At 47.9% G+C, this 22,880-nt stretch overlaps 1 protein-coding gene across 21 annotated transcripts in view; it reads left to right on the top strand.

The window, feature by feature from the left end:
* Positions 1-22,880, top strand: part of Lrrfip1 (LRR binding FLII interacting protein 1) — a 122,130-nt gene that overhangs the window by 68,078 nt on the left and 31,172 nt on the right. For 10 of the 21 annotated variants that reach the window (XM_055617131.1, XM_055617130.1, XM_055617136.1 and 7 more), the window contains exons 3-11: positions 1,504-1,521; positions 5,115-5,162; positions 6,624-6,668; positions 7,189-7,239; positions 12,837-12,896; positions 16,584-16,661; positions 18,431-18,475; positions 19,536-19,601; positions 21,477-21,554. The exons of 4 other annotated variants lie outside the window; for them this stretch is intronic. In XM_055617131.1, the coding sequence (XP_055473106.1) occupies positions 1,504-1,521; positions 5,115-5,162; positions 6,624-6,668; positions 7,189-7,239; positions 12,837-12,896; positions 16,584-16,661; positions 18,431-18,475; positions 19,536-19,601; positions 21,477-21,554 (489 nt within the window). Of the gene's footprint in view, positions 1-1,503; positions 1,522-5,114; positions 5,163-6,623; positions 6,669-7,188; positions 7,240-10,261; positions 10,295-12,836; positions 12,897-16,583; positions 16,662-18,430; positions 18,476-19,535; positions 19,602-21,476; positions 21,555-22,880 lie in introns of all 21 variants that reach the window. 7 more of the 21 variants (XM_055617135.1, XM_055617121.1, XM_055617122.1 and 4 more) reach the window with 7 other exon arrangements.

The raw sequence follows: 22,880 nt of genomic DNA, 5'->3' as shown, positions 1-22,880 counted from the left end.
AGTGTGCAGCCTGACACCGCAGCCCCTCGCAGACTGCTCTGCCTGTCTTCTCAGCCCTGGCTATTATTAGCAGCATGGAGCCCAACTTGAGCTCATACCATCCGATAGCCCGGGGCACTGGCATTTTAAGTTGTTGATTAAGGAGAAATGAATATGTTTTGGACTGCCAGTGTTTAGCCAGTAGGGTTGGTATTTTGTTTTAAAACTGGGAAACATGATCCTTGCTTTTTCCTGCTCATGCTGCTGGGCAGGGGATGGCTGGTCCTAGAGGAAGGGGCCTGGATGAGCTGAGGAGGCCTCAAGCTCATGTCAAAGTTGGGGTCCTCCAGGAGAGCTTGCAGACTGTGCAGAGAGCAAAGATAGGAAGGACAGGAGTGCTGGGGTGCAGATCTGCCCCCAAACCTCCAGACAGTGAGCTGTATCCAGACGCAGGGCTCTCTAAGTATCCCCAGTAATGACTCTTGTCAGCCATGCAGATGGCAGGAGCCAATTGCAGCATTCTCCAGCTGTGATTTGGGGCTGGTTGAGTGGATCTTAGCTCCTTTTTAACGGCCTTACTAAAGGAGAATAACATATAGGTGGTGTTTGTTGGGAGATCGCAGGGATCCTTGAGCTTTACTGGAAAAGCTTGGGCTAGTATCTCTCTTAACGCCACAGACTGGAAGATGGTGGTTGGAGAGGCTGTGTTTATGTTTATTATAGTTAAATGCTGACTGCATTCTCTGGTGCTTTCCCTTATGAACAAAAGTACCAGATTTCTAGTCCTGTGCCCTTAACAAGGCCCGACACAAGTCATGGTTTGTTGAATGAATGCAGATATCTCTGTCTTAGCGGCACATGAAATTAAGAGACGGCTCTGAAGCAAACCTGTCTGTCGGGGAGAGGGAGCCCCTCTTGAATTTCAGCACAGTCTCATGGCCATGATGTTTTGCCGGAACATTCTTGCTGTTCTTTCGTATAATCTGCACGGACCAGGACGATAAGGCCTCTTTATTAACCCTTTCTGAATCTGACCACTCAATTTCCCATTTAAAATTTAATACTTTCTGGTTAAACTTTTATTAGTGTGAAAAGCAGTTTTCTTTCCAAAGATAGTTTCATGTTTATTCTTGGACGATTTCATGCTTTACTTGGATATGAGTTTGATATATATTGATTAGAGTCACTTGCCATTTCTGTCTCTCATTCCCCTACTCCCTCTGGAGCGTCCTTCCCTCCATGTCCCCATCTCCTTCAAAGTCTGAAAAGATGCCCTCAATTCCTGTTTCCTGTTGTGGCAACAGGCCATGCGTACTCTGCGTTAGGTAACAGTGGGTCTCCAGGTGCTGGTAGGCAGCGGCCATCAGCCATCATCAAAAACAACACATGTTTAATCGGTAATCTTCATTTTCCTGCAGTATGGTGTTCGCTCTTATTTCTGGTTGTTACTGAACCTTTCTGATGTTCCTACAATTTTAACTGCATTTTCTATTTTTCCCCTGTTTCTCTCTCCCTTTCCTGTAGATCTATCAAGTCCAAAAGGTAGGCTCTGCCCTCCATTTCTAAAGTGCATGTGCTGCTTTCCCTTGCCGAGCCCTGTAGCCTTCAGAACGATGCTGTGCACTGGCCACCCTGCTTTCCTCCACCCTGCACCTCCACCTCTGCGCCTGCTTCTCCCCACATGAGGCAGCAGCCATGCACTGAACACATCCCTCAAGGAACTGCCTCAAGGAATTGGAAAATTGTCTCCAGTGGAGAAAAAAAAAAAAATTTAACACAAACCACATTTTAGAATTGGAGGAAGCTTTTACCAATTGTATATTAAAAAATAAAGACTTTTTCCCAGAAGGCCCTATTAGAAAACCTTAAAAATACCAATGTTAATTGCCACATGTTAAGACATTATTAGGCCAAGTGTAGTATAAAGGCATTATTAGGCCAAGTGTAGGAGTACACTTCTGCAATCCTCGCACTCAGGAGTCGGAGGCCAGAGGATCACTGATAGTTTGAAGCTATGCAGGGATTATGTGGTTATTTGGAGGCTAGCCTGTACAGAGTGAGACCCTATCTCAAAAAATGAGAGCAAGGAGAAGAAATATAAACAGATAGAAAATGGATGGATGAATGGATGGAAAAATTGGTTATTAGGCCAGGTATGGTAGCCCCAACACTTGAGAGGTTGAGAGAGAGGTTTCAGGGCAGAAAAGAATAAAAATCTAGAATAAGAAGAAAATGAAAGATTACAGATTATTGGGGATAGAGGGTTTTTTTTTGTTTGTTTGTTTGTTTTTGTTTTGTTTTGTTTTTAGTTTTAATAAAAATTTTAAAAAAAATAAAGCTATAGGAACAAAATCCAGTTGTTCTCCTCCCTCGACCCTAGAGCATTACAAGCTAAAGATCTATAACGTCCTGTTTATGTCATGGCAGCCACCGAGGCTTAGAAGCCAGGACAGTGAGCAGACCAGGCTGAGCGTGTTCTCCAGGAACTTGCGGCTCAGCCATGATGGAGCAGGGTGCCACTGGCCCCTGAGAGAGGTTATAGGGCTTGGGGAGTTTCCTGTCTGTGTGCTGTGCTCTTGTCTGCACTTGCTCAGTTTCTACCTAGAACAGCTGTATCTTCCTTTTAAAGCAGAAAGAGTCAGAACACAAGACTCTCAGAGTTCAGAGCACACAGGCTTCTAAAGCACGTCTCCAGTAAGCCTCAGAACTTGCTGCAGACAATCATGAGCTCAGTTTGATGACCCCTCCTCCCCGCTCAGCCCAGCCTGACGCCACTGGGAGACCTCCTCCCCTGACGAGGCAGAAGGGTCCAGAGGGTATCAGCAGAATCTGTACGGCACGTGTTCATGGTCCTAGCATCCACTATGGGAATGGATACTGAAGCCAGAGTCCCCTGTCTTGTAGAATCCCAGGAGGACTCTCACAGGTCTCAGTAAGGCTGGGAAGCGCTGATGGACAGTGAGGCTGTGGGACATTGCTGCCCCAAACCCAGGAAAGAGGCTGGATCTGATCATTTCCCCTCTCATCCTTCCCTTTCCTGTTTAGCTCACGGTTGGGTTTTTAGCTGACAGGCCTGAGATGTGTGGTGAGAACTGTCAGATGTGAGTTCACACACAGGGCACAGCTGGAAGAGCTCCGGAAGCCCACCACGGTTTGTATAAAAGTGTCCGTGGGACACTCACGTCTGTGATGAGGGGCAGAAGACAGGCGTCCTTCTCTCCTCGTCCTGTGGCCACTTAAGTTCCTCTGGGCTCAAGGGTGTTGTCCCTCAGCCTGGCTCTCTCCTGTCTTCTTAAATCAAAGGCTAAAATCAAACAGAAACAAAGGCACCGTGTGTTACACAGGAAGTAGGATCTGAATGTCTCAGTAAGGGCGGAGCTAGCGCTAGCTGAGTACAGAAGGGGCTTCAGTACCCAGAGGAGCTGTGACTTTGACGCTTCGATGGTTTGCTTTTATTTTCTTTACAAATGTGTATTCTAAAGAAATTGGTGTCTCTGCGAAGGACAGCTCTCACTCCAAGGGGAATAAGAGTTTGATCTGAGCCAAAAACGAATGACCCCATGGCCATGAAACGCAGATTAAAGTTGCCCCAAATATCTCAACTTTTTATAGTTACAAAAAAAGTAAGTCATAAATCAAGGTGATTCCTACAGACATTGGTGGGGAAACTGTTTAGGTGGGTTAGAGCGGAGAAGGGAAATCTCACTGTAGGTTTTAGTCACATTCTTAGGTTTCCAAAGACTTCAAAGGATGTGGGACAGCATACAGAGGTGGGTAAGTGGCTTCTGTGGGAACTGTAGACAGCAAAGACAAGTTCGGCTTTGCTCTCCATGATCACAGCGCTCTAACAGGCCGTCGGCCTGCAGAACTTTACACTAGTGCCTTCTCCACTTTCCTAACGCTGTGACCCTTCAGTGTAGTCATGCATGTCGTGCTGACCCCCAACTGTAAAAGTATTTCATTGCTACCTCATAACTGTGATTTTTCTGCTGTTACGAATCATGGTGGAAATGTCTGATATGTGACCCTGTGGGAGAAACCCTGTTCTCCACAGGTGTGGCTTTTTCACATAACTTAGCAGGAAAGACTGCTTGTGTGGCTTTTTGCACTAGCTGGACACGATTGGCTCTTCACGGCTGTGTGAAAATCTTCCAATTTCTACTTCGGTTTTCTACTTACTAACATCTCTTCTGTGGGAAGGGCAGGGCCATGTGTCTCAAACCTGGCCGTCCTTCAAGGTGAACCTAAACCAAACATAACCACAGCACATTCGAGCAACTAGAAAACCATTTTAAAATGCCCTTGTCCTTCTGGCACCCGGCTTTGTATTTCTGACTATAGACGTAAAGTGTGTTAGAATGTGACGTCCTGAAGGTTTGGTTGTCTGTTCCTTGATTTGCTTGCTAGAAATTGAGAAGAAAATAAGGAACAAAGCCAAGCTGGTTGTTAAGCCCTGTTTCTCAACCAGCCTGGGGACACTCTAGCTGTAGAAGCAGCCGTTATGACCTACTTTGTTCAGTCTGTCGTGGACCACCATGGCTTAGAGTAGGCAAGTAAAACCAGGGGCTATTGGCTACAGTCTCTCCCCATCCAAAGGCCTGCTCTGCAGGTCCTAGGCATCTGCCAGCAGTTCTGGGTTCTCAGGCCTGCACTGGGGTCACAGGTGTCAGCAGGACGTGCAGAGAGAAGCCAGCTCGATGCAGCGCTTCCCCTTCCCTCCTTGGGGACCCCCTCCTGGGGCAGCAGCATGGACTGAATGGCTCTCACTCGCGCTTCCAGTGGACAGCATTGGTTCCTTCTGCACGTGTACCCCAGAACTGTGAATGGCCCTGCAGAGGGTCCCGCAGTGGTTCTGCAGGGTTTGTTTTCCAGACACCTCGGGAGCCTCCCCCCTACCCCATAAGTGCTTTGCCCTGGACTCCGAAAGCCTGCAAGGAAGGAGTGGCTAGGCAGGCCTCATCTCAGGCCATTACATGGCTGCTCAGCAAATGGCTTCTCGGCAGAGCCCAGTTCTGCGGTCACCCTGCCTGGCATGCCGCCTCCATGACTGATTGCGGTGGGAGAGCATGGCGGAAGAGTTTCTTATGCTTTTACTGTTTACTTCTTGACTAATTTTCTTTCCCTTCTGTCCATAGAAATATTATGGGCTGGATACAAAATGGGGCGACATCGAGCAGTGGATGGTAGGCCATGAATATAATTTAAGATGTAAATGGTTTATAATTTAATTCTGACTGCAGTTTAATTATGCCAGTGGATTCCTGTGGCACTGTAATTTGATACTCAGAGGTCTTCTTCAGGGCATTTCTGCATCTGGTGTGGTGGTGTTAGAAATGGTCTGGCCAGGCGTGTGACCTGTCCGCCTACAGAAGGGGACTACTGATGTCTGCAGGCTGGTGTTATCTGAGGTTCCATAACCACTGCTCCCCTAAGTCTCTCCATCAGAAGATTCCCCAGGGACTCGGGCTGGGCATGTGTCTGTGTGCAAGAACTTTCCAGAGAACCTCATGTTACCATCAGAACATCTCACTGTTCTAGTTACACCCAGAAGAGGCCCTAGCCTGTTTGCTTCCTTCACAGCCAGCCAGCTGCCCTCTCACTCCCAACCCCACACTCCTGTACACTCACTGTTGGCTCCTCTTGTCTCGTCTGTGCCTGTGAACACCCTTACCCTTGAGAAAACTTCTTTTCCCTTTCCAACTGTTTTCTTTAAGACTCTGTCTGCCTTCCCTGGGCAGGCAAGGGCTAGCTCAACCCAAGGGAGGCTTCGTCCTCTCAGGCCTCTCAGGAGAGGTGCCCATGTGGCAAGGCTCTGGGCTGGGCACCTCTGGTGCTTTGCGGTGATCCCAGAGCAAGGCTGTGCTCACATTAAGCCTCCCGCCTCTTTTATCTTGGCTGCTGTCCTGGACTTTGACACATGCTTTTGGCACTGGAGACCTGGAAATGTCCTCATCAAGGCTCCTCACTATTACACAGCCTGAGGAAGACTCAAGGCGATCTCCGCCGTCTTAGATGCTCTGTGTAAATATCTATTGAAAACTCACCATGATCAGCCTATGCCAACCCCCTCCCCCCCCAGGTGTGTATCTTGCTTTTCAAATCTTAAGGACAGTTAAAAGATGGCCACCTCCAAAGAGAGAAAAGCTGTTAATTAGCTGTGAGCAACTCTGTACCTCCTACTTCCATTCCAGAGATAAACATGCAAGAACCTGTTTATCCTGGAGTCTGGAAAGCAAACAGGGTGACATTGACATTGGGGCCTCTCTGGGGAAATCGGTTCCCGAAGGAGAGTCAGGCCATACGGGAAGAGGGCTGATTTAAAACCAGATTGTAGGGTTAGAGAAAAGAAAGAAAGGGAGAAAAAAAAAAAAAAAGCAAGGTTTCATTTTTGCCCCTGAGCTTGCTCACGCTTTTCAGGCCACGAACTATGCCCGTTATTTGTGTTCTTGAGGACCTCCTCCAGAAGCTGTTTCTCCCAGTCCTTCAGTTCGAGCCTTTGAACAAAAGCCAAAAAATAAAATAAAATGCTGATTTGCCGTTTAGATGAAAAATGCTGGATTGTGTGGCCGCAGGCCCTGTGGGGGTTTCTGAGCACCCGCCTTGCTCTCTCTAACCTCTCTCTGCTGTTCCCTTTGCATCGGTAGGAAGACAGCGAGCGTTACTCTCGTAGATTCCGGAGAAACACATCGGTCAGTACCGCGACCCGTCACCGCCAGGGAAGGCTCACGGAGCCCCCTGCTCCTCTAGTGGCTGAAGTAGACACAGAGCTCCAGAGAGCCTTGCCATTGTTGATGTGCAACCGCTATCATTGCCTGAATGAAGACCGCAACTCAGCCTCCAGCATTTTGGGCTAAACTGAGTGAAGAAATTGTGTTTGGGATTAGAAACAAAACAAAACTGTTTATTGAACCCAAGGCCTCATGCCAGCTTAGGCGCTCTATCTACCACTAAACTTTATCTCATGCCCTGTTTAAGTATGATTATTAATATATTATTCATGGCAGTGTAAATGCTGTCCTTGTTAAGTGCCCGTAGGTAATTTTTATAATCATTGGAGCTTATTAGTAACCCTCCTTAACAGTTGCCTCTGACGTGCTGTGTTTCCATAAACAGCCCGAGGCAAACTGAGGCATGCTGAGGGCCTGTGCTCACATCCTCTGTGATGACGGTCCAGCTCACCGTCCTGTTCTTGTTGCTGTCTCTCACTAGGCTTCGGACGAAGATGAGCGCTTGTCCGTGGGTAGCCGCGGCAGCCTACGGGTCAGTAATGGGCGTGATTGCTTCCTGCATGGCAACCGTGTGTGGGCGGGATCCCTGCGTTCAGTGTTCATCGCAGTGCTCAGCGGGTCCCCACCTAACTGACGAAGTGTTTGTATCTAACTTAATCAAGGGCAGGGTGGGGAGAGGGCGAGTGTTACTTCATTGTAACTTCCTGAAGAGTGGTAGGCATCTTTTTTTTTTTTTTCCAATAGTTTTTCAACGACACAAAACCAGGAAACTGTGCTTAACGATTGTTTCAGAGTTGTTGCTATGGTGGACAGGAATATGAAGGCACACCGCATGCCCACTTATCCACACACTCTCCAGTAAAGCTAACCTTGGTTAAACCATCTGTAAGTTGTACCGGGAAATAGTTCAGTTGGTCAACGAAGACCTGAGCCCCCCCAACTCATGTGAAGAAAGCCATGTGTGGTGGCGTGTGCTTGTGATTCCAGTTGAGGGGACATTTAGTGAAGCTGGCTGTCTATTAGCTTAGCCTTCCTAGTAAGTCCCAAACCAATGAAAGACCCTGCCTCAATAGATAGATAGATAGATAGATAGATAGATAGATAGATAGATAGATAAAAGGGAAAAGAGAGCGCATTCCTGGGAATGACCCCTAAGCTTGTCCACAACCTCCATAAGCACAGATGTGTGTGAAAACACACAGAGGAGGTGCCGTAAGTTACAGAAACGGTGTTTCTGCAGCTGCTGGAGGTCCCCTGGAGCCTTCTGGCTGTACCAGTCACTGTCAGGAGCCTTCCCATCAGCCACAGTGGCGGTCTTCTTTGCGGTGCTGAGGGATTCTACCTAAAGCCTAGCATGTCCTAGTGCTCTACCACTGAGCTCTCGCCCCAACCCTGAAAGCTCTTCGTTGGCGACGTCATGGCGCATAAGCACAGCCTTTGTAGCTGCATTAGAAGGAAGTGTATGCTTTGGGAGGCGAAGTTCAATGACTGTGTCTTAGCTGAGGAAGTGTGTTCGTCCGATCAGCTGCAGGGCTGACCTGGGATCCCACAACTGTCAAAACTACATCTCCAAGCAGCCGCTCTGCTCTGTTAAAGGACTTGACCAAGCCTAGGGTTGATTAATCATGACTGTGACAGTTAGGCCACACAGTATTAGCCCTTGAATAAACATGCACCAGCTATGTGCTTAGCTTGGCATATGGCAATAAGGCCCGGGGTGGCACACTGGCCTGTGGCTTAGCCACCGTCACTGGCCTTTCTTCCTAATACCAAGAGCAGACCCTGGGTGGCTTTGCTGGACAGTTATATATGAAGGGAGCGAGGTGCCACCTTACTTCGGGGAGTTTCTGCTGAGTATCTGTCATGATGCAGCTGTGACTTCCTCCCAGGCCCTCCCTCAGACATGATCCGTGTTAACGGAAGCAAGATTTATGCAAGCAAAATATAAGTAGAAGCTCAGCTTGCAACATCTGTGGCCAGGCCCAGGCATTGCAGTCGTGGGAGGTGTCAGAGGTCTAGAGCCCTTGAAAGCAGAGGAGGAAGAACAGTTGGGGACCAGGGGAAGGGCTGGGAAGGGCAGAACAGAGAGCCGAACCTTGGATGTAGCCTCCCAGTGGTGACTTTGCAAGAGAGCTTTTTCCAGAAATGGCAAGCAGGAAGCCTGAGGAACAGATAGCTAAGATGGAACAGGCGGGAGATAGAAGCAGAACCCAAATCTCTGGGACAGTGTGTCATCTTCAGACCTGTGGTCCCCTAGTGTTCCGGGGGAAGAATTTCACCATCTTAAGATTCCTGGGAGTGCTGTTGGGGGGTAGGGGGAGCAGGAGGGAAGTGTTTAAAAGAGTTTGCTGCTGTTGCAGCATTGGCAAGTGTTGGGGCGTTCATTCCCCTTCCATGTTAACCTCTAGTGAATTGAGACTCTATACTGGATATCTTTATCAGATGTAAGTCTATTTTTTCTAAGGTCTGGAGTTTCACACAGGAAGTCCCTGCTTAGAGTTGAAGAGGAGAATGGGAGAAAGTCATTGAATTTTACTGCCAGCTTCGATTTGCCACACAACTCTCCCCTGGTGGACTTAAGAAACTTAGTGGGCAAAGGCCCATGCCACCAAGCCTGACAGCCTGAGTTCAGTCCCTGGGACCCACATGGTGGAAAGTGAGAGCTGACTTCTGAAACTTGACCTGAGTTTCACTTTCACTGTGGCACAGGGCACTCCCCACCCAAAATTAGTTAGTTTTTATTTTTTTTAAGAACCGAAAGAAATATCTTTAACAAAATCTAGAATTTGAGAGCTGAGGTCCTGGACATACGAATCAAATCTGCTATACTCGTTGATGTGGAACAAGCCGGGAGTATTTAGGCACCCGCTTGAGGTCGCAGATCTTAATGACAGTGCCAGCCTCTGATGCCCCCAGAGCCTTTCACACCTGCCAGGTTCCTGAAACTCCATCCCCTTCTGGCTGATCCAGCTGAGAAAGGCAGCTGGCAACCCTGCTTTGTGGGCAGTCTCACTCTGTGTCTATGGAGGCCGGATTATGCCACTTACTATAGTTTAATATCCTGAAGGCTTTACTTTGCAGATTCTTAAGATGGCTTCTTTCTGGACTGCAGGGCTAACAATGCTGATAAGGCCTGAGTTCCAGGAGGGGTGGTTATCACCCTGGGTTCAGCATACATGGTCCCCTGGGGAAATCAAGATTGGGGGTTATTGTAAGTTTTTCATTAGCTTTATATGAAATCTGATGATACATCTCTAGACCTTTGCCTAGTTTAATTAGAACATATCTATGCCAAGAAGGAAGACTCAAATGATTTTGTGTTTTGTAAACTAAACAGTTGCATAGAAGCAATTTATTGTTCTTAGATTTTCAGATGACCATCATTTTGATATGTATATTTCTTTTAAGTAAGACATTAGAAGTCGTGGGAAATGTATTGGTGTTAAGATTTTAAAGGTTGCCTGGTTTTTGCCTCTACATTTTACTTCTCTTTGACTTGCTTCCGGCACTCCCATTTCTGTTTTTCTCTTCCATCCCTATGCCAACCGGCACAGCCTGAGCTGGAGTACGGGAGTCCCTATGCCTGGGTGAGGTGGTGAGATAATTGTGCTGTGTGACTCTAACCGTGTGCAGTGACAGATGTAGCTGCGGTGCTTTTTACTAACTTCCTGGGTGTGTTTCCAAAAAGCCATGTCCATCTGCCAGTCTTCACCCAGGACACTGTGAGGGCAGGAGGGCATGGCACCCTCTAGAATGAGCCATCACACCCTTCCTCCCACCCGAGCCTCCTGGCCTGTGGATGGTGCCCTAAAGCCTGGACTATCTAGTACCTGGGTCCCACTTACTGGCAGCTACTGTTGGCCACCCACTATGGGTTCCTCAAAGAACCCACCAGGCCAAGAACTCCCAGGGTGTCTTTGTGTCCTTTTAAAATACTAAGTGTGAAGAAATCGTTTTACTTACCTAATCTGTAAGTGTTCAAATCAAGAGTACTAGCTGGCTCTTTTGGCCCTTTGGTCTAACCCTCGAAATAACAGTCTTTTGTGTGAGAGCCCCAACGCCTTGTGCCCTCTCAAAATGCGTACAGTTTACACAAAAGAAGCCTCCAGTAAATTTTGCAAACCTGTAGCTTCTTCTAGGAATACACAAGGCTGATTTTAGCTCAAAGCCCCTGGGCTTCACATATTCTCCATTTCAAATTTTATTTGGAAATTTTACTTTTATGTTTATGGCAATTATTAATAAATAGTCAGTGTGTCTGCCAAGCGTGCTTGATCCTCCAAGGTCCCCCACAGAGCTGGCTAGAAGAACTGAGCATGGGAATTCCTGCTCATGGCGCCCGCTGAGCCGCTGGCATAGTCCTAGCCTGGTGAGGCAGGCCAGCTAGGAGGAAGCGCAGAGTAGGACCTCACGCGAGCCCCGGCAGCACATTCACACTCGCACGGAGACACTAGCAGTTCTTCAGACCTTTACGGAGTCAAATGCACTTGAACTTGTTTCTAGATGTCATCCTTTGTGCTTTAAACTCAAAGTCAGTTTTGAGGGCCAGTCCTCGGGGTGTATGTGAATTTTTGCAACGGCCAGAGGCATTTTGGATTTCACCTCACACTGTCTTCTCTTTTTGAAATTAATTTGGCTACGTCAAGTGTGCTACTCACAAGTGTCAACTAACAAGTTTCTTGTTTTGCTTCCCGTTTTAATGACCTCTGCTGTGCCCTGTGACTTACACAGCAGACGGCGTTCATCTGAGCGCTGATGGCTGGCACTGCCCAGCCGAGTGGGGCTGCCCATGTTTGGGGGCGCACTGCAGCCGTTCATTCTGCCAGTCTTACAAGGGTTTTAACGTAAAGCACACTTAGGAAATGCTTTATGGCTCCTTGTGGTTTTCGGGTTTCGTGTGGAAGATTTTTTTTTTCCACATACTCCTGTTTCACTTAGAAACTTGTGTGTCTTTTCACTTAGAAAATAGGTGTGTCTTGGTCTTGGTTTTTGTTTATTTTGTTGAGTTTAGCAAAAGCAGGCACATAGTTTCTAATGAAGCTTCCACTCTGGAGTGAGAGTCTGCCTGCCAGTTTCTTATTCTACATCAGTGCTGTATTCCTGTTACACTGGAGTGAGGGTCACCCAGAACCTTCCATAAGCCATGCCCTCCCGCCTGCTGGTGTGCCCATCGGGCAGTCACATGGCTTCCTCACCATGGCCCTGTAATTTCTTCATTTCTGTGCATATTGTCATAGCTGTGAAAGTGCAGGTGGGTTGACTTATTTGCCTCTGGACACAGGCAGACCTTGTGTTTGCAGTTTGGGTATCAGCCTGAGGCAGATAAATCTCCTTCCTCTTCCATCTTTACTAGCTATGAGGCCACTCCTCTTTTCCCCATCTTTGAAGTACTTTGGTCTCCAGTGGTCCTTACCCTGAACCAACAGCCATTTCCTCAAACATGGTTCCTAGCACAATAAAGTAGACCCCGTTCCCTCTAGGAGCAGCCGAGCACTCTGAGATGGTGTTGCCTTGGCTTAGGGGGAACAAGGGAAGGGAGACAGGCAAACCTGTAGTATGCCCAGTCTTCCGGATAATTTGGTTTGGTCTGGTTTCTTCTTGGAGGACAAATGATAATATCGTTAAGTATATCTTCCCATCTCATCTGGAAAAAAAAAATGAAGGAGGAAGAGTAAATGACTGACAGGTGACTCCCAGAGGTTTCCTAGACCTTCCTCAGGAGATTTCCGCATTTAGTTGTAGGTTACATGGACACTATTCTGAATCTTAGGGACACAGCTTCATTTGGGCTGCATTTTCTAGTCCTTACCTGGACTCTAACTGACCCAGGCAGGTCGCTACCCTCTAGCCTGGCATTCAGCCTTGTGGAAATCTAGAGTTTTCCACAGAACTAATCTAAGAAAACTGGGGAGTAACACGGGCGCCATGCTTGCCAGGCGTTTTCTGAGTTGCCATGGGTTAGCAGGAATGCTGGCAGTTTGGGGTGGCCAGGCTTCCTGCTGCCCTGGGCTGCCCCATTCATTCCCTCCGCAGAGAATGCTCAGTGTCTCCTGGATAAGTGTTGCTCTCTGGTTTGTACCTGTGCTACTGTTTGCGCTGATGTGACCTCTCCTCTCTTTGTTGAAACAGACTAACGGTTATGATGGAGACTATTGCGGATCCCAGTCCCTGAGTAGAAGATCTGGCAGGGTTAGTACAGCAAGGCTGCATGGCTTGTGCTCTAAAGGGGTTGCTGCTTCAAAGTGTCTAAGACAGACTGCTACCCCGGCTCTCCCCCACCCCAGCACTTTCCAGCATCTCAGAGTGCTACTATTCAAGCATTCTTAGCATGATTTGCATTCTCCATGTTGCATTAAGAAGCTGATAAGCATTCCTAAAAATACCCAGGATGCAGAATTACCTTGTCTGCTGTTCGCTAACCTCTCGTGTATGTCTGTTGGTGATTTGACTCTGACGTGAATGGAGGCCCACCATTTCAGTTCCCTGCATTTCAAGCTTGCGGTGTTAATGTTTATATTAAAGATGCACATGTGAGAGCCTGTACTTCTGACGAGGAAGAGGAAGGGAAGAGGACTGAATGCTCATGTCTTGAGTGCTCACAGTTGAGGGTGGGGAGCTTCGAGAAGCCAGAGCAGTGTAAGGAGGGAAGAGGGAGGGCCAGAGCACTGGGGAAGGCCTGGGATCTGTCAGGGACTGTTGGACATTTCAGAAGGTTAAATTGGGTACATTTTAATTAGGCCTCGTGATCCACACCAATTAATCTGAGTTAAACGACATAATACCTTCCTGTTCCTAACGTCATTTTTTTTTTCCTCTTCTGGTAATAAGTTTCTTGTGTAAAATTTAATTTATTTTAATTATATTAAGATAACATTTAGTCACTTCAATTCCATTTCTAGGCTTCAGATTGCACACACACACACATACACACACACACACACACACACACACACACACAGCCAATAGCATTGGCTTTCCCAAACTAGCCAAACAGGTTGCTTGAACCTTCTCAAACCTGTTTAGGATTGCCTATGCTTTTCATATGGTCCCTCTAAGCTTTTCTAGTTCCAGACTTCAGAGACCTCGTAGTCCAAGCCTTCTGTCTGTCGCCCTGCACACTGACACTGAGGAGTGGTGTCTCAGGGCCAGAAGCCTGCAGTCACTGACCTGTGCACAGCCTTTGGCGGTGTTGCTGACTGTGCTCAGCAGGCCTGCGGGACTGGCTACCAGCCTATGAGACAAGAGCCACAGTACTCCCCCGATACTGACGAGCTGTGACTTTAATCCCTAGTGCGTTATTTTGCCATAACTGAAGTTCCTTGGTAGTTCTTAGATCCAGCTTCCTTCCAGTGTGACACTCTTTACACATGTGGTGTAAATTTGTCAGCCCGTCTGTGTCTCAGGGCGACATCAAGCTGTGTGTCAGACATAGATCCAGTACAAATGTGCCTTATGATTTAGCTGCGGTTTAGGCAGCCCTCTAGAGTCAAATACAGAAAGGCCTGATTATAAAACTGCTCACAGAGTGAAACTGGATGTAAAATTGGTTTAACAAGTAGCTAGAGAGAGTCACATGACTGAAGGCTTCATCTAAGTCACACTTCAGGTATTGTAAACACAAGGGGCCTTCTGGAGGAAAGGGTAGGTGGGATGGAGGTGCTTGGCAGATGTAAAAGAACCAGACACCTGCCTGATAAGAGCTTGGGAATGTCTGTCTCCTCCCCCTTGATCTAGGGCCTCTGTGTGTAATGTCACGTGTGCACCTCCCCCACATTCTTTTCCTCCAATGCTTTACAGCGGACACTCAAGGTGAGCCTCCTGCACTGCGGGGCTGGAAGCCAGCTCTCAGCCTCCCCCTGCCTCTCTGCATCCAGGCGCTGGGCTAGGCCGAAGAGAGGCAGAAATTTTTGCCATAGAAAGAATTTCAGTTACCTAAGGAGATACGCAAAAAAGGAGAGTTGAGTCTCTGGGGTCATTGGCGGGTTGACGTGAGATTCCGTAAGCAACCAGCTAATAATAGCACGCTGGACTTCACTGAGTCAGAGCCCTGAGATGTGAAAGGCTGCTAAGAATTTAGGCTGCAAATTCTTGAGGTGAACCAGAGCTCCTGGGTCCTGACACTGGTGTGCCTGTGCTTGCCTTGTGAATGGACAGGGGAAGGGAGCACTCCCCACTCACAGGCTCTCCTTTGGTGCTCAGAATTCCAGCTACAGCAGTGGCGGCAACGGCCGAGTCTCCGCTTTGTCGTCCTCCAGGGAGGAGAAGTTGGTTGGTTTCCATTTAAATCTTTCACACGCTGTCTTCAGAAACTGCAGGTTTTGTAGCATGCATCCTTGTGTGTGGACCCCCGGTCCCCCCACCTATTTTACAATTTCCACTCAGAATGGATGTTCAACTGGACTGAGGAGGAACTAACATGAGCTACTTCCTTCAGACTTCCCCACTGTCCTGTAATTAACATACCCTCACATTCAGCCAGCTACCCTGAGAGAACCAATGGGATGCTTGTGTGTGTTGCTTTCTTTCCAGTTAGAACTAATCCAAAAGGGAGAAAAGAAAATTCCCCCAACCTTTTTACTTCCTCTCTGAAAGGATACTCTCTAGGCAGTGTGCCCTTGGTGGCACTTTGTCAAGGATGGCTTGACCCTCGCATGAAAATTCAGTCCAGTCTAGCTATCTGTGTACACGGATGTGCGCTGACCAGGACAGGTGGTTTCTATTTCCTGAGGAGTCCTACCAGCTGGGGCTGGCACGTCCTAGTGAACGCTCAGCCACTCACCTAACCAGGGAACCTGTTTAGCTAGGAGAACTGAATTGGCCCAGATAAGCCAACAGGATGGGACTCCCGAGTCGCATTCCTCGATTACAGGCCATTACCAGCCAGGTACCATAATACAGTGAATGGTTTAGAAATGAGAATGAATTCCCCAATACAGTGGATGTAGACCTTAGAGAAGAAATGGAAGGGGCTGGAGAGATGGCTCATTGGTTAAGAGCACTGGCTGCTCTTGCAGAGGACCAGGATTTGGTTCCCAAGACCCACATGGCAGCTCCTGACCATCTGCAACTCCTCTTCCCTCTCCTGGCCTTCATATTCACCACGCATGTACACAGAACACTTAAATATATGCAGGCAAAACACATAAAACAAATAAATCTTTCTTTTTTAGAGGTAAGAAAGAAGGAACAAAATTCCCTAAAGAATTAAAGGCGATTCCCAGGTGAATCAGAGCCTGTGTCCAACTCAGCTCATGTAGCAGAAAGAATCTGTACCCTAAGAATTATGTCAGAATTAGCGCTAGCCAGTGCAGACACAGAACACTATTCTCCACACTGGATCTCAGGATCTTGGTATTTAGCCTGCCAGTGTGCGTGCTGGATTCACTCTCTTTAGGTAACGCCCAAGCAAGGAGTTGAGGCAGGAGGGTGTTCCTGGGGAAATAGCTATTACTTAAGCAAACGGTGAGGTCCCTATAAATTTCTGGTAAAGCAGTTTTTCTGCCAAAGCTTAAAAATCAGACCGAAAATTACAAAGACTAAAACCATTAAGATCTTATAACCGGCTAAAATTGACCCCTACCCCGTGTGTGTGCGCGCACTCGAGTGTGTCTGTGTGTGTGTGTGCATGTCTGTGTGTCTGTGTGTGTCATGCACGCATGCACTGACTGAAAGCCCTAAGTTATTCTGATGCCATAGTTAATGGGCTCTTACTATTCCTCTAACCCTCTCTCCCTCCCCCAGGAAGTGCATGCCTTTGCTGTGATATTGTCAAAGCCAGTTTGGCCTGTGTGCCCAGCTCTAATCCACCTGTGAGAAGGAGTGATTTCACGTCTCCCCGCCCACCTGACCTGACCTGACTGTTTTCTCTGATTGCAGGGACTCTTTTGCTCTGACCTTGGCCTTCCTAGTAGCGGCTTTGCTTCCAAACCCCCGTCTACCCAGAATGGAACCCGGGTCTGTTCCCCTGCCCTTTCCTCTGCAAAGCGCACTGTGGCTGATGCACTTCAACTTCTTCCGTGTGCAGTCACCGGGGCCAGGCTCGGGGTGTTTGGGTTGGCTTGGCCAGCTTGCTGAGACCTTTCTCAGTCTCCTACAAATGCAGTTTAGGACCTAAAATGGAAAAATAGGAAGATTCTGTGAAATGTATACTCAAACAAAACAAAACAGAAAAAACCTCAAGTCCAGAGAATTGGTCTCTTGGGTTTCTCCATTTCCAGCAATTGTTCCCCATTTGGGGTTCAATTTGCTTTAAAAAAAAAATTTTTTTTTTTTGGCTTTTGTGAACATGTCCAGGAAATAATCTGCAAGGTCGCTATGCACTCGGCCTCCTGCATCTTGGAGAAGTGGACAGAACTGGGCCTTTCTTTTGGACTCTGTCCCTTTCCTGTTTGCACAAGGCAGAGGTTCAGGTCCATCCAAATGGGCCTTTGTTGCTTTGAGCTCTGTTGCAGCGCAGGGCGCCATGTTGGAAGCCCCGGTGCACAGGCTCTTTGGGAGGCTGAACTGCCCTCTCCTTTGCAGGCAGACTCAGCTGCGGGGAGGTCTGCTGGGCCCTGCACCTTTCCCTGCTCTTGCTTGTGCCCTGTGCCATGGGCCTGTACATAAGTCCTGACTCATTTCTATAGTGGGTCCTGGACCTCAGAGAGCTGCCTCTCTATTCCAGCATGACCCCTCATACAGCTCTGTGTTCTAGGTGTGCATCCCCTTGGACTTTTGGAAGTTCAGCCCTGAGCAGCTAGCAGCCTTACATTCCCCTTTTGTGTCTTGGCTACTGCTGTGAACCTCATAGAAATAGTCATATCCTTTTTTTTTTTTTTTTTTTTCTTATTTCTCCACTCTGCCAAAACAGGGTTTCTCTGTGTAGCCCTGGCTGTCCTAGAATCCTCTCTGTAGACTAGGCTGGCCTCGAACTCAGAGACCTGCCTGCCTCTGCCTCCTGAGAGCTGGGACTAAGGGCAAGCGCTACCACCGGCCCAGCAGTCATACCCTTTCTGGTACATTCTTTCTATAAGTTTTTTCTGCACCTGAGGAGATGGTTCAAAATCCTCCCGCCTCCTCTGATACCAGAATTCAAAAGTGCTCAAGCCCCTCAGATAAAGTGGTGGGGCACTTAACGTATCCGCCTGCAAACTTCCGGTCCATCTGCTGCACTCGTGGGGCCTAATGTATAGATGTCGTAGAGTCGTTGGTAGGATGTGTTCAAAGGATGATGCCGGCAGAGGCTGCGCCTGTTCTTTTTTTTTTTTTTTTTAATCTTTTCCCCCCTTTGCTTTGTTTTGTTTTCAGATCTGTTTGATCCCTGATTAGTTGAATCCAGAAATGCTGAACCCTAGACATGGGTTGAGCTATGAGGTACCTAGATGGCAGTTAACCTGCCTCAGTAACCATGTATACCTGTTGGCTTTGCTTCAGGTCTTCTTCCAGCATCACCTGAGAAGAAACAACTGAAAAAAAAAAAAAAAGAGAGAAATAGCCCCATTTCCAGAGATGCTAGTTTGTGATTTTAAAGTTAGAAATTGTATCGTTTATCTTTACTGTAAATTTGGATTTTTATCTGTCTGATCCCCTGAAAACAAAATGCCTTAATTTTGGCTTTTTCTTCTAACCCCTGTACTATAGTTACTTAGTGACAGAACTGGTCTGCATGGCATTGTGGCCTTAATGCTATTGTCTGTTGCTGCTTTCCCACGGTCTAAAGTCTACCGTTTGCTTTTCTCCCGCAGCCCTCCTTTCTGTGCGGCGCTGCCCAGCCTGCGGGGAGTGACCGGGTTCGTGCTCCCCACCCTGCCTGTTCCGTGCGCTCTGCCACCCAGCGCCCCATTTCCTGCCCTGCTGTGGAAGCAGCACCTTACACACAGCTTACCCACCCTTTGTGATCTTCATCAGTCCCCTTCAGTCAGATCCAGACCTCCTGACCGCTGACAAAAGCTGTCACCCTGTTCCCTCTCTCAGAAGACTTGTTTAAGGTTATTCGGAAGGAAACAATGACAACATTTACCTATTGGCAGGAAGACAGATGGCTCTTGAATGTGTTGACAGCCGTAACAGATTCTAGTCCAGGTTGCCATAGTACTTTGGAAATTTCCATATGACTATATGCTGGAAATTTCCAGTTTAAATGTAGGTTCTTAGATTCTGCAGACTAGGTGTTCAAAGTCACTGTATTAGTAACTGCATTTCCACCACATTGCACACTTAGGGGGTAGGTGTATATATACATGCCTAACCTAACCCGTATTCCCTGAAGATGATTAAAGAAAATTAACGTGTCTCTAACTGGGACAGAGGTAGACATTGCTGCCAGAGACCTTATAAACTTCTTTCTCAGTGATTAATTGCATGCAATTTTCAAGGTAATCAAATACTGTTTTCTGTGTAGCAATTCTGAAGAGATATAAAATATCCAACATCAAAATGATAATTACCGTAATGTTTTATTCCAAAACCACTTCACGCAAGAATAATTGTGTAAGCAAAGCATGTGAGGATGCTTTCATGAACTCCAGGATGTTTGAGTTACTTGCCAGTTTTCAATCTTGATTGGCAATTCTCATGTGGAATGTTTTTGAGAATAACAGTTTCCAACGCTTTCTTGGAGATTAAACTGCATGCCAGCTGAGAGCAGTTTAAACGTCTCTCTTTTGGCTTCGGCACCTTTTTCTCTGCGGCTCTCTGTGGAGCTGAAGAAGGGTGGTGGGGGACCCACATGGTGTGTTCTGGAAACCCTCTGGCACATGTCACACTTGCCAACCTTACCTTTTGCTCTTTTATGTGTGGTCCTTTAAAAACGTAAGAGTGCCCTGTTCTGACAGTGTGTTCTCATCGCAGGCGTCCATGCTGGATGAGAGCAGCCTCTATGGGGCTCGGAGGGGAAGCGCCTGTGGTTCTCGAGCTGTAAGGCGCTTTTCATGTTTCCCATCATGCCTCACTGTGTGCTGCACGACCCAGGAGTGTTTGCTGGATGGTGACTGATGTCACAGGAGGAAACACTCTCTCTGTTTTCCTTTGTGATAAAGGTCATGGATTATGGAATCAGGAAATGTTTGCTTGTTAAATATCATGTCTTCCTCATTCATCAGTTTGTACTGAGGTCAGAGGGAGGTTTGCTTGCCTTAGCTGAGTCCCTGAAACTACCGAGTAACGGAACAAGTAATGAATTTCTGAACCTGAGGAGAGGAGAAGAGGGTTAAGGGCTGGACAGACCCTCAGGGTTGCTGCGCTGGCGCTGACCTCACGTTGCTGGATGTGCCACTGTTCCCTCGTGGCCTTGAGACAGCTAGAAGTGGTGTGTGGTGACCTATCGTGACACTCCGGGAGGGGCTTCCACCCATCCAAGCAGGGCTCCAAGGAGGACTGTTTCTAACAGGAAGCGACACAGAGACAGGCCCTGCATGTGTTCTCTTCTCCATGGTGGGGCTGTCCTAAGTTGTTTCACAGACACTCTTCGCATGGCAATGAGATGGAGGTATTATTCAAACTCAGACCTTTCTGGTTTACATCAGCTCCCCATTGGCCACTTGACTCCAAGACACCGGTGACACCTGAGGCCTGGCAACATAAATGCTCTTGTCCACAGTGTCAAGCTAGTCCAGCTGGTCAGGGAATTGTCTTAAGAATCTAAAGCACGAAGGAAGCAACATGACAGAGTCCCTATGTCCCGATACATCCCATACCTGGGGGCAAACTTGTCTTTATCCAGTGAAGAAATGTAGTTGGGTTGCCTTTACAGGCCTGACCATGCAGGCCACAGCCCTGTAAAACACCTGATGCATTTGTTTAACCCTCAGTGGCCGCTGGGCATGAGATGGCATGTGGGACCTGGAAGCATGGTTAGCTGCTGGTTTTCAGGAGGGGCAGATCAGGACAGCTCATCTAAGGAGGCTTGGGCGGGCAGAAAGCAACAGGAGGCACAGTCCCTCCTTCCATTGCTAGTGAAGAGCCAGAGTCATTTGTTCGTTCATTCAGCAAGTGTGCCTTAAGTGTGCTGGGCCTTATCTGATCGATGGAGAGTCCCTGAATAGTTGCATGCTCTTCTTGCTGGGGCTGGCTCTCTGGTGGGAAGGCAAACTGAGAGATGGTACCTGAGATGGGGTCATAAGCACCTTTAAAGATCCAGAGTCCTTACAGTTTGCAATGAAAATGATGCTTGTTGGCCTCTCAGCCCAGAGGTCCATCCAGCCTCTGTCCCAGGGCAGGTGGCTGAATGCAAACTAAAGCATAGAGGCTACAAGCTCAGTGGCTGTCATCTTCCTCAGTCAGTAGTTAGAAGACTTGAATGGACAGGAAGACAGGCACACCCAGAACACAGGTCCTCCAGTTCCTACCTGGAAAGGTCGCAGAGAAGCAAAGCCTTCCCTTCAGAAATGCCAGCCCCGCATCCTCGCCCCTTTCTGAGCTGGGATGCAGCTGAAGGTAGCTCAGGATTTCACAGATTGCCACCACATATCCAGGAATCAGTTTTGGTGAGCACAGGAGATGCCGTGCACACCCAAGTTAAATGATGCTTGGCATCTGTATTCTGTGGGTACTACAATTGTTTTTTTTTTTTTTTTTTATTGGTATATTGGTACCTGAGCACATGGCAGACACGGGCTCCTTTTCTGAGCCTGGTCTGCTCCCTAACCCTAACCTCACTTTCCTCTCTGCTGTGTGTGTGGCTAACCTCCACACTAACTCAAGTGCGGCCTTGGTGGTTCCTATTCTCCTTGCCTCTTTGCTGACCCTGTTCCTTTCTTTCTATCTGTGCATCCTGCGGTGGCTCCGTGGCAGCCCTCAGAATACAGCAGCCACCTCAACTCCAGCTCCCGGGCCTCCTCTAGGGCCAGCTCTGCGCGGGCCAGCCCTGTGGTAAGTCTGCTTCTTCATCCTGCTGTCCTTCACCTTCCTTCCTTCCTTCTTCCCCTCTGCCTCCTTGTTCTTTTTCCCCTTGCCTGCCACCCCTTATTCTTCACCTTTCTATTCCTTAGAAATGACCCCTGTCTTTGAAAACCAGCAAAAGATGAAACTAGCCTTAGTGAAAGTGAGACTGGGAAACAATTTTGAGTTTAGAAGGCGCTATTGTGTGGCATCTGGGGTGCGCTGCTCAATTTCTTAAGGACAGTAACAGAAAGGAAGTTATTAGTGGTGCTTAGAAATGGGGCTTGAGAGGCCAAGTCTGGGGATGGAGACGGTAGCCACACGTGTAGATGTGCATATTTTACAAGCTAAAGCTGTGAAGGCTTGACTTTTAACATCGCCTTTAACGCGGTGAGGTCATCTGACTCCGACAAGTTTTAAAATAAAGTATGGAGGCTGGAGAGATGACTCAGTGGTTTGAGCACTAGTTGCTCTTCCAGATAACCCAGGTTCAATTCCCAGCACCCACTTAACAGCTCGCCACTGTTTGTAACTCCTGTCCCGGATCTGAGGGCCTCATGCAGGCACGTGAGATGGCAGCGCACATGAAATAGAGTGTGGGCCTGCAATTGCCTGCCATTCTCAGTACTTCTCAGGGCTCCTGTTGTCACATTTGCTCAAAACTGCCCAGAAGGTGCCCCATGACCCTGCTCTCCTGTTCGTGGCTCACCATGCCAGACATGGCGGAAGCGGCCAAGGCCCCAAGAGCGGGTCCTACACAGTTTGACAGTTTTACAGGATTAGTGGCTTTCTTTAGAATACTTTATCATTATCTAAAAAGGATAATTGTTTGATTTCGTTTGGGGGGGGTGCTGCTATCTTCCTCTATTGCTGTCTGCATAAATATTTTGAGACAGAGCCTTCCATCGAATCTGGTTCTTGCTGATCTGACTGAGCTGGCTAGTCAGCCAGCACCCAGAATCCTCCTGCCTCTGTGCTAGGATTATAGGTGCATACCACAAAGCCTAGGTTTGTTTTGTTTTGTTTTAATGTGAGTGCTAGAGATCAAACTCAGGTCCTCATCATGCCTGCAGAGCAAGAACTTTACCAGCCGAGCCGTTTCCTCAGTCCCTTGTTTCTGTCTCAGCCTCAGGGGGCCTTGAACTCACTGTGTAGTTGAAGATAACTTTGAACTTCTAATCCTGTTGTCTCCACCTCCCCAGTGCTGGGGTTACGGGTGTGTAGCACCACACCTGACTGGACAGTTTTGGCTATGGTGAGGAGATACACCCAGGCTGTCACAGAGGTGTGGGTGAACAGTGCAGACAGTCCAGGTTA

The sequence above is a fragment of the Psammomys obesus genome, unplaced genomic scaffold (assembly GCF_907164565.1).
Source record: "Psammomys obesus unplaced genomic scaffold, mPsaObe1.curated_primary_1811, whole genome shotgun sequence".
Classification (NCBI taxonomy): domain Eukaryota; kingdom Metazoa; phylum Chordata; class Mammalia; order Rodentia; family Muridae; genus Psammomys; species Psammomys obesus.
Note: the sequence above shows the minus strand (reverse complement) of the source record. Positions and strands in the feature narration are given on the sequence as shown.